This window comes from Microcaecilia unicolor, chromosome 1 (assembly GCF_901765095.1).
Source record: "Microcaecilia unicolor chromosome 1, aMicUni1.1, whole genome shotgun sequence".
Lineage (NCBI taxonomy): Eukaryota > Metazoa > Chordata > Amphibia > Gymnophiona > Siphonopidae > Microcaecilia > Microcaecilia unicolor.
This window is the reverse complement of record NC_044031.1, coordinates 733,456,993-733,468,875: the sequence shown is the minus strand read 5'-3', so window position 1 is coordinate 733,468,875 and position 11,883 is coordinate 733,456,993. Positions and strand designations below refer to the sequence as shown.

The 11,883-nt window shown below is 42.1% G+C and overlaps 1 protein-coding gene across 3 annotated transcripts in view; it reads left to right on the top strand.

The window, feature by feature from the left end:
* The window catches only part of PRC1 (protein regulator of cytokinesis 1), a 173,790-nt gene extending 168,315 nt beyond the window's left edge, over positions 1-5,475 (top strand). For all 3 annotated transcript variants that reach the window (XM_030189664.1, XM_030189665.1, XM_030189663.1), the window contains one exon: positions 3,671-5,475. In XM_030189664.1, the coding sequence (XP_030045524.1) occupies positions 3,671-3,748 (78 nt within the window). In that variant the 3' untranslated portion in view covers positions 3,749-5,475. The remainder of the gene's footprint in view (positions 1-3,670) is intronic.
* Positions 5,476-11,883: the final 6,408 nt, after the last annotated feature.

Sequence of the window (11,883 nt, the reverse complement as noted above, 5' to 3'; positions counted from 1 at the left end):
CCGCCTGCTCATGCGGATGCCTCGCCCTTAAGCTTGGGACTTTGTTCAGCTTCTGGGATCGATGACAGCCACCATAGAGGTGGTTCCCTGGGCGAGAGCTCACATTAGGCTGCTGCAGCTTGCTCTGCTTCAGCAATGGTCTCCGATTTCCCAGAAGTACCAACGCAGACTAAGGTGGCTTCCTGCAACACAGCGCAGTATGGATTGGTGGCTTTCCGACAGCATGCTGCGGCAGGGGATGCCACTGGCTCTTCCTTTTTGGTGTCTGGTGATAATGGATGCCAGCCTTTCGGGCTGGGGAGCTCAGGGTCTGTGGTCCACCGCGGAAGCAGGGATGGTCCATCAATCGCATGGAACTGAGAGCGATTATTCCAGGCTCTTCTGGCCTTCCACAGGATGCTGAAGGGTCTTCCAGAGTTCTGTTGGACAACACGACAGCAGTGGCCTACATCAATCGTCAGGGCAGCACTCAGTGCAGGGCCCTGGCTGCGGAGGCGTCTCAGATCTGCGACTGGGCCGAGCGCCACCTAGAGCTGCTGTCCGCAGCTCACATAGCCGGTCAGAGCAACGTACAAGCCAATTTCCTCAGCAGACATCAAATCGACCCGGCAGAATGGGAACTGGCAGAAGAAGTTTTTCTTCAGATTTGTGCCAAATGGGGGACTCCAGGCTTGGGACTCATGGCATCAAGCGTAAACGCCAAAGTCCCTCACTTTTTCAGCAGAAGGAGAGATGCTCGCTCGGCGGGGTTGGATGCCCTGGCTCAACCATGGCCCTCGGGCCTCCTGTATGTGTTCGCTCCTTGGCCCTTGATAGGGCAAGTTCTACTTTGGATTCGCCTTAACCGAGAATTGGTGATTCTCATCGCCCCGGATTGGCCAAGGCGTCCGTGGTACGCGGATCTCCGGCGGATGCTGGTGGACACGCTTCTTCCTTTGCCCTGAAGCAGCCACAGCGCAAAACGCTGGCCATCGTTGGCTTGGGGACATCGAAAAGGGTGCAGACCGCTCGATGCGGCATGATGAGATTTCATCGCTATTAGCAGATATCACGAAGATAAGTGAGCATGATGAGATCCCACCACCATTAGCCAATACCACGGAAAAGATAAGTGTTGGTATTTCTCAGCTTCCAGCATACTATAGCATATCATAGTAGTTGGATAGATTGCATGTTTTTTCATAATATTTTTTGGTGCAATCATATTCTTTGTAACATTTATTAAGAAAGATTGGTTATGCACATACAATTTGTTGCAATTTTGGAAGGTTTTTTGGTGGCCGATGATGAAGAGTTGATCTCATTGATCTGTTTAGCTCTAGAGGATTGATATTGTCCTGGAGCTCTTTGAGGCCTTTTTCCTTCCTAATCCATAGTAAATACACTATGCCATAACTGCTACTTTATGTGGAGTATGCATGGTACATTTATCTGTAGAAAATTATTTGTTTTCCCTGTATATACCTTATTGAAAGGGCACATAATTGTGTAATCCACTTGTTAAATATGCAATGTCACATTTCCTCTGCAATGTCACATTTCCTCAAACCAGTGGCGTTCAGAGGGGCGCTGACATCCGGGGTGGATCGCAGATGCGCCCCCCCCCCCCTCCGGTGCACTCCGCTGGGTGGGGGGGTGCTTCGCACCGGTCAGTGTCGTTGGTTTCCATGCTCCCTCTGCCCCGGAACAAACCGCAAACCGGAGAAACTGCTGATGTAGCGGCCAGATGGGAATATGCAAATACGCTTCCTTGAGGTCCAGAGACGTGAGAAACTCTCCTGGCTGTACCACCGCAATGACGGAGCGCAGGGTTTCCCGGCACACCCCCCCCCCCCCCAGCGGCGTGCAACCGGGGCGGACCGTCCCCACCGCCCCCCCCCCCCCCTTGGTACGCCACTGCCTCAAACAATACTGTTTTTAAGTGAAAAATCTATAGCTAAGATGACTGTATTTTACGGCAATGATTGATTTGTACACTTGAAAGTGCGTTTCATATGGGGGTATTTTCTGAGGTCCTTTTCCTTTTTACTGATGGTTTTGAAAAGCAAAGTTTGTTTAGTTGGGGGGGGGGATCACGAATTGAAAATTATCCATTCTTTCTGCAGGTAGAAGTATGCTGTAATGGTTCTTTGAAATGTCTGGCTTTCAGGACCTATTGTGTTGCTTTTATTGTAGCTGCTTTGTGCTATCAAAGGCAACTACCTAGTAGCAATGTTCTGTTGCTGGCAGCTGAGATATATTTTTGCAGTAAGGACAGTAATGGAGGCCGGTCCTGTACATTTTCCCAGTGTGATTTAATGAATAATTTACATATTTCTATGATTTTGGTTTGGTTTATACTTATTTCTTTTGTCGTCTCATCCCTGCAAAAAATTCAGCAGTCACTTGTAGATGGAAAAGACTGGGCAGACTAGAAGGGTCAGTTGGTCAGTCTTCTGTTACCATCTTGGCCCATCCAGGGACTGACATGCAGAGTTTACAGTTTTAGAGAGAATGTACTGCAGCATCCTCAGGACTTCCGTAGTGTCGCTCTTCGTATCCCTAACAAGTTGAGTTTGCTTCCGGATACTCTCAGCCTTCAGAAGGAAACTGAAGCTATGCCTTATAGGAGTGCCTAGTCTAGCTCCACAGTTTGCCCCTCATATTCAGAAAGTTGAAGTGACTGTTTTTGTTTTGTTTGTGTTGCATATAATCAAAATCCAGCTGAAAAATCTGTGTCCATACAAAAACTCTATATGTAAAGATTTCTTCAATAAAGTTTTAATTCTATCAATCTTCATTTCCCCAACTGTAAAGGTATAAAATACAAGCTACTGCACGCATCAACCTTTTCCTATATGAGCACACAATTCTGGAACGCACTGCCGCGCAACCTTAAAAACAATCTATGAACTAACCAACTTCCGCAAACTACTGAAGACCCATCTCTTTGACAAGACTTACCACAAAGAACAACACATGTGAACTCCCCCACATGTATTAAGGAATGTCCTATAACGTACTCTTGTTATATTATTATCACGCTTTATCATTATCATGTAACCCAAAATCCTTCTGTTTTACCAAATGTCTATTCTCTTCTTACTTCCACTATTCATGATATATTGTAAACCACATTGAGTCTGCAAAGAGGTGGGAAAATGTGGGATACAAATGCAATAAATAAATAAAATCTCAACCTTATTTGTGCTAGGAATGTATAAATCAGCAACAACAGCTCAATTGATTAAATGGGATTTTTGCTGCTATTTACTATTTTCTTCAGCGTGTTACTCTGACTTACTGGCTTCTGAGAAGAGCAGTGTGTAACATGGCAGATACCCATTAACCAGTGGTGACTGTGCTTTGAATACAAGCATTAATGGGAAATCAGGGACACAAAGTTTGAGGGGCACATCTTGTGCATTGATGATGATTTTGAGTCGTAAGTTGATCTGAAAAAGACTATATGACCTGTTTTTCTATCTCATTGCATCTGACTACTGATCTAAACGCTGCATTTTTTTTTTTTTTTTTAGTATGCATATAATTTAGGTTTTGGAATGGTTTCCAGGCAGAGTTTGAGATGAGATCATTTCACTGGCTATCTATAACATATGTTAGGAACTAAACTCAAGTTGGTTTCCATATGCTTATATTTTTCCTCTTTTTTTTTTTTTTTTTTTCCCAGCGCGAACTTTCAGAGGCTTCAAGATCTAACACCAATACTAGAATTCTAAACTCCACCACTACTAACATCCCGTCCTGAGAGTTGGAGTTGAGAACCAGCAATGTGAGATGAGTCAAGTGATGATGGACCTAATTTAAAGAATAACGGTGCAAATACATATTGTACTTTTGTGTTTTATGTGGTGGTTTGATGGTCCATGTTGAAGTATTTTCTGTTAAACAGAACCACCGTGGAACATAAATAGTCTTTCCAATTATTGTGCTGCTTTGGGAAAAGCAAAAGCCACCATTCAATTTTGTTGCTGTTGCTGCTAATATGACCCCATTTGTGTGTTCATCTGCTGAAGGAGCGAAGAACTGAGAATTTAAGGACCAGTGGTTCATGACAGAAGACTTTCAATCTTAATCTCTCCCAGAGAAGATCTAAACATCCACCAATTTACAGCCTGGATATGTAAACCATGTAGTGCATGAAAGAACCAGTACAAGTTCATATCTTGACAGCAAAAGTGCTCTATGGCTAGCCTAGGAGGTTCCGGTACTGTATAGAATAATGAACCTTCTATGTTCTTGCCCCCACAGTTTCACATTATTGAAACAAATTCTTAGATTGGAATACATGTATTGCAGTTGATACTGTCCTTAAGGTTTTTAGTTTATTAACCTTTTGCATTTAATGGCTTGTACAAATGTATTTTATAGCTTGTGCTCTCACAACTGGGCTAATGTGTGTATGATTTTAGTTTTAGTTAAATCATGAACAAATTTGCACCTTACTGATATCACTACAACCTTTCATTACTTTGGTATTTATTCAAATTTGCATATGTCCATTCCATGCAAAATGTTCTCTGGAAAATGGACTTGATCAACTAAGGTCTCAGTATGACCAATTTTTGCATTTTTATAAGCAATTTGATGTTGATCTGGGAGGAAAAGGGGATTGTTGTGGGATATATTGTTCTGAGTGAAGGAAAGCATTTCCTTATAGTGCTTTTGCCAGATGCACACCTTTTCTTTTTTTTAAGGCTAATTGACTTCTGTTTCATCTTAATCTGTCTTTTCAATTGAGGATCTTTGGAAGGCTGTAGTGAAAATTCCTACTGGATCTGTTAGCTTATTTTGTACATTGTACCTATAATGAAGGCTAAGTGTACTACCGACAGTCTTCGGTGTGTTCTATACCTGTCAGTTGCTGAGAACCAATTGGCTGAAGTTAAATTCGCTGTTGCAATGTAGTAGATGGAATTAAATTTGTGAAATACTACCAAACATTTAATCTAAAGTTTCCTAGAATGTGTGGAATGATTGTATCAAATTGGGTGGAAAAAGCTAGTAAATATCTTAATATTTGTGAAAGCAATTTATGGTATAAGATGACGAACTGAGAGTATTTTTAAGGCAGCAGCTGAATCTTTTTCTGCTGAGTGGTGACACATTAGATGAGGGAGTATTTTTACCATTGCTGCAGAACTCAAAGGATAACACAAGGATATGCCCGTTCAATATGCATCTGTTAAATTATACAGGTATACCAGCCTTCCTGTTTTGCAAGAGTAATATGGTGACTTAGCTTTTTGCTTCTATGTTCTCTTATGTGTATTTCTCTTGTTCAGTTAATTCTAATCCTAGTTGGGTGTTAAGCTATGGCCCTTGAAAAAAAAAAATTAAGAAAGGATCCTTTGCAATTTTGTACAAAGATTTATAGAAAATATTTTAATGTCCCAAATGGAATACATTTTATTACAGCTTGTTCAACATGGTTGGGCCTTCTGGCATTGTACAGTTGTGTTGTAAAATAAAGATATTTAGATGCTATTTTAAAAAGTATTGCTCTGTGGTAGATTTTCTTGTATCTTCATATTTTACTATTCTAATGTTAAGCAGTAATTTTATGTACAGTATTTGAAGGGAAGATGCTTTTTTTTTTTTTTTTTAATGAAAGGCTCTTTCTGACAGATGAGCTGTAAAGTGTTTCCTAGAAACAAACATAAGAGCTACATAGCTTCCAGGCTAGGTTTCTCCTATGTGGGCTGGAAACGTGGTTAGTAGAGTAGTGCTTTTCAAAACCTGCCCTAGTGACCCCCACAGAACATAAGCATTGCTGTACTGGAACAGACTGAAGGTCCATCAAGCTCAGCATCATGTTTCCAACTGGTAGTACCTAACAAGATCCCAAAACAGTACATTTTATGCTGCTTATCCTAGAAATAAGCAGTGAATTTTCCCCAAGTCCATCTTGATAATGGTTTAAGGACTTATAGGAAGTTATCCAAACCTTTTTTTAAACCCTGCTAAGCTAACTTTTTACCACATTCTCTTGCAACAAATTCCAAAGTTTAATTACATGTTGAGTGAAGACATATTTTCTCCGATTTGTTGTTTTAAATTTGCTACTTTGTAGCTTCATTACGTGCCCCCTAGTCCTAGTATTTTTGAAAAGAGTAAACAAGCAATTCATGTCTACCCATTCCACTGCACTCATTATTGTATAGACCTCCTATCTTATCTCCCCTCAGCTGTCTTTCCTCCAAGCCCTTCAATGTACCTTTGCACACAGTTTTCGAGGTGCAGTTTTCAATACATTCATAATGAATATATATGATTGGATATCTAGGCCTCCAGTGTATATCCATAACTAAACTAAAAGACTCCTTATATCAGACTAATATTCTTAATACTGCAGCAACTCTTACAAGTTTGAAAAACTTGAGAGCAAGAAAATGGAGTCAGCAGAGTGGGGTGCTACCGAGTCTTTTGCATGGAGTGCCGCATGTATGAGTATCTCCCGGTTGGTGAGATGTCATACGCGTGTGTCCGATGCAAAGAGCTGCTAGACCTCAGAGAGTATGTTCGTACTCTCGAGGCTAGAGTAGCAGACTTGATAGAAATGAGGGAGATAGAGAAATTCATAGACAAGACCTAAAGGGATGTTATGGAGAGGTCCCACCTCTAGTCAGGTAGCTTCTGTGTTGCCTTGGAGGAGGGAGGTATCCCAGAAGGTGAAGCAGGAAGTACTCCTGTAGCCAGGACCTGCACACCTGGGAATGAACTATCCTCCAGCACCAGGGATATGTCTCCAGGTACTGCCCGGGAAGGAAAGCATACGACAGCTGTTGTGGTTGGTGATTTAATCATTACGCATATAGATAGCTGGGTGGCTGGTGGACGGGAGGATCGCCTGGTGACTTGCCTGCCTGGTGCGAAGGTGGTGGACCTCATGCGTCAGCTAGACGGGATTTTAGATAGTGCTGGGAAGCAGCCGGCTGTCTTGGTACATGTGGGTACCATGACGTAGGAAAATGTGGGAGAGATGTTCTGGAAGCCAAATTTAGGCTTTTAGGAAGAAAGCTCAAATCCATATCCTCAAGAGTGGCATTTTCTGAAATACGTCCCATTCCATGTGCAGGGTCTAAGAGACAGGCAGAGCTCCGGAATCTTAATGCATGGATGAGACAATGGTGCAAGGACGAGGGATTCAGATTTGTTAGGAACCTTGGCGACATTATGGGGGAAAGGAAACCTATTCAGAAAAGATGGGCTCCACCTTAACCGGGATGGGACCGGGCTGCTGGCATCAATATTTTAAAAAGAGAGCAGCTTTTAAACTAGGAATGGGGGGGGGGGGAGGCCGACAGTCACACAGGAGCATATGGTTCGGAACAAGGTATCTTGCAAGGATATCGCCCAGACAGGGAAGACAGGGTTTATTGATAAGTGAGTATGAAAAAGAGACTAGTAGATTCAATGTCCATAAATAAAAATAATAAAAACCAGACAAAAGATAGCAAATTAGTACTGACAAGTAAACAACATGCTGTAATAAGGAATAACAAGCCTAGCTTGAAGTGTCTATATGCAAATGCTAGGAGCCTAAGACATAAGATGGGAGAATTGGAATATATTGCACTGAATGAAGAATTAGACATAATAGGCATCTCTGAGTCCTGGTGGAAGAAGGATAACCAGTGGGACACTGTCATACCGGGGTACAAATTATATCGTAATGATAGGGTGGACCAGATTGGGGGAGGAGTAGCACTGTATATTAACGAGAGCCTTGAATCAAATAGATTGAAAATTCTGCAGGAAACAAAAGATCTCTTGGAATCATTGTGGATCGAAATTCCAAATGTTAAGGGGAAAAGGACGGTTATAGGGGTGTACTACTGACTGCCCGATCAGGATGAGCAGACGGACGCAGTCATGTTAAAGGAAATTAGGGAGGCAAATAAAATAGGCAACGCAATAATGGTGATTTTAATTACCCCCATATAGACTGGGTTAATGTAACATCGGGGCACGCTAGGGAGGTAAACTTCCTTGATGAAATAAAGGACAGCTTTATGGAGCAGCTGGTACAGGAGCCAACGAGAGAAGGAAAAATTCTAGACTTAATCATTTGTGGAGTGCTTGATCTGGTATGGGAGGTAACGGTCCGGGGGCCGCTTGACAAGTGATCATAACATGATCACCTTTGAAATTTGCTTTCAAAAAGGTAAACATAGGAAGTCAAATATGTTAGCGTTTAACTTTAAAAAAGGAAGCTATGATAAAATGAGAACGGTAAAAAAAAAAACTTAGAGGAGCAACTGAGAGGGTAAGAAACCTACAACAGGCGTGGATGCTGTTCAAAAACACCGTCCTGGAGGCCCAGGCCAAACATATACCACGTATCAGAAAAAGAGGACGGAAAACCAAATGACAGCCGGCATGGTTAAAAAGTGAGGTAAAGGAGGCTATTGGAGCTAAAAAGGAATCCTTCAGAAAATGGAAAAAGGAATCGAATGAAGAAAATAAGAAGCGGCATAAGGAATGTCAAGTCAGATGCAAAGCACTGATAAGAAAGGCAAGGAGGGATTTTGAAAGAAAGATAGTGTTAGAGGTGAAAACTGATAGTAAAAATGTTTTTAGATACATTTAAAAGCAGGAATCTGGCAAAAGAATCGGTTGGCCCGCTGGATGACCGGGGTGTAAAAGGGGCGATCAAGGAAGACAGAAATAGCAGAAAAACTAAATGAGTTCTTTGCTTCGGTCTTCACTGAGGAAGATTTGGGTGGGATACTGGTGCCGGACAGGGTATTTGAAGCAGAAGAGTCGGAAAAACAATGAAATATCTGTAAACCTGGAAGACGTAATGGAGCAGTTTTGCAAACTGAAGAGTAGCAAATCTCCTGGCCCGGATGGTATTCACCCCAGGGTACTGATTAGAACTAAAAAATGAGCTGGCAGAGCTACTGTTAGTGATTTGTAATTTATCCTTAAAATTGAGTTTGGTACCGGAAGATTGGAGGGTGGCCAATGTAACGCCGATATTTTAAAAGGGTTCCAGAGGAGACCCGGGAAATTATAGACCAGTGAGTCTGACGTCAGTGCCGGGCAAAATGGTAGACACTATTATCAAGAACAAAATTACAGAGCACATTCAAAAGCATAGACTAATGGGACAAAGTCAACATGGATTTAGTGAAGGGAAGTCTTGCCTCACCAATCTGCTGCATTTCTTTGAAGGAGTAAACAGACATGTGGACAAAGGTGAGCCAATTGATATTGTGTATCTAGATTTTCAGAACGCGTTTGATAAAGTCCCTCATGAAAGACTACAGAGAAAATTAGAGGAACATGGGATCAGAGGTAGTGTCTTACTGTGGATTAAAAACTGGTTGAAAGATAGGAAACAGAGAGGATTAAAAGGTCAATATTCACAATGGAGAAGGGTAGTTAGTGGGGTCCCTCAGGGATCTGTGCTGGGACCTCTGCTTTTTAACATATTCATAAATGGCCTAGAGATGGGAGTAGCTAGTGAGGTAATCAAATTTGCCGATGACAGTTATTCAAACTCATCAAATCGCTGGAAGATTGTGAAAAACTACAAGAGGACCTTTCGAGACTGGGAGACTGGGTGTCTAAATGATAGATGTCGTTTAATGTGAACAACTGCAAAGTGATACATGTGGGAAAGAGGAACCCAAACTATAACTATGTCATGCAAGGTTCAGCATTAGGAGTCACAGACCAAGAAAGGGATCTAGGTGTCATCATTGATGATACGTTGAAAACTTCTGCTCAATGTGCTGCTGCGGCTGGGGAAGCAAATAGAATGTTGGGTATCACTAGGAAAGGGATTGAAAACAAAAATAAGGATATTATTCTGCCATTGTATCTCTCCATGGTGCGACTGCACCTCGAGTATTGTGTTCAATTCAGGTCACCACACCTCAAAAAAGATATAGTGGAATTGGAAAAGGTGCAGAGAAGGGCGACTAAGATGATATAGGGGATGGGACGACTTCCCTATGAGGAAAGGCTGAAGAGGCTGGGGCTCTTCAGCTTGGAGAAAAGGCAGCTGAGGGGAGATACGATAGAGGTCTATAAGATAATGAGTGGAATGGAACGGGTAGATGTGGAGTGTCTGTTTACGCTTTCCAGAAATACTAGGACAAGGGGGCATGCGATGAAGCTGCAGTGTGGTAAATTTTAAAACGAATCGGAGGAAATGTTTCTTCACTCAACGCGTAGTTGGACTCTGCAATTCGCTGCTGGAGGAAGTGGTTAAGGCGGTTAACTTTGCGGACTTCAAAAAAAAAGGTTGGACGGCTTCCTGGAGGAAAAGGCCATAAAATGTTATTGAATGGACGAGGGAATAATACACTATTTCTGGGATGGGCAGGGACAAATTGCTTGTTCTTTTGGCCGCTGTCGGTGACAGGGTGCTGGGCTCAATGGACCCTTGGTAGTTATGGGTCACCAGGAGAATGCTGGAAAGCCCTTTTAATGTCTATAGGCAGGATTGAGTTAGGCACATAAATGGGTATAGTACATCACTGGAGCAGAACTCTCCTAGAGCTTAGGATATACAGTCAAACCCATTTAATGTCACTACGGTTAATATCATGCCCCGCATAATATCGCAGCTTTTTTATTCACTGTCAGCGCCCATTGTAATTAACAAGGACTTAAACCCCCTATTGTCACACCGCATAATGTCACATATCAATTAATGCCAACAATTTTCACCACTTGCTGATTCAAAATCTACTGCTTAATATCACAGAGAGTCTCCATGCCGCTAAACAGTCAATCACAATGCTCTTCTTTTATCACGTAAGAGATTCTAGTTCGGCTATAGCTTCACGGATTCCGATGAGCAGTGACGTGTCAGTCTACATATGTACGTTAAAATGGCAGCGAAGCATGTTGGTTTGGACTTAAAATTCAAAAATGGCGATCATAAAGGTGCTAGTTAATGGTAAAAGGAAAGACATCGCTGAAAAGTTTGGTATTGACATTTCTGCTGTGTCAAAACTTGCTAGCAAGCAGGACAAAATAATAAAGGATTTCCATTTGTCACTAGCAGCGGCAAGGAGTAAAATGCATGTGAACTAACCTGTACACAGATGTTGAAGAGGCATTGTTAAAGTGGTATAAACAAACCCCGCGCTGGACAAGGCCAATTCTTACAGAGATTTCTGAACTGACAGCAGAGATGGGGTTACCTGAATGGAAATATTCCAATGGATTCTTTGTACGCTTTAAAAAGCACCATAGCATCGTGTTCAAGGTTGCTGCTTGCGAGTGTGCTAGTGCTGAACAGGAAGCAGTGAGCGGTTGGCTTTCCTGTTTGCCAAAAATAATGAAAGGCTACAGACCCGATGTGTTCAACACGGATGAAACTGGCATCTTTTAACAAACTGTTACCAGACTGAACACTGTGCTTCAAAAAAGAGAAACGCTATGGTGGAAAAATAGGTAAAGGCTGCCTCACAGCCGCAATTTGCTTCAAGTCTCGCACTGACAAGCGGACCACTGTTTGTAACTGATAAATCACAAAATCTGTTTTGTTTCAAGAATGTTTAAAAGCCTTCTAGTGACCTACAAGGCAAAACAAACACACACGGATGACGGGAGAACTGCTTGAAGATTGGATGGTTTCATTTGACAAAAAAATTAAACGGGAAGAGGATGGTCCTGTTATTTGTGGAAAATTGCCCAGCACACACGGATATCAGTAACCTGACTTCAACAAAGCTAGTCTGTCAGCCACCAAACACAACCAGTGAGATTCAACCTTGTGACCAGGGTATCATCTATGCATTTAAGCAACATACAGAAAGCAAACTGTGTAGTATATTTGCATGCAATGGAACAAAAACGATCAGCCGATATTGATGTAAAAATTGCCATTGATTTCATGCACGCTGCATGGAATTCTGT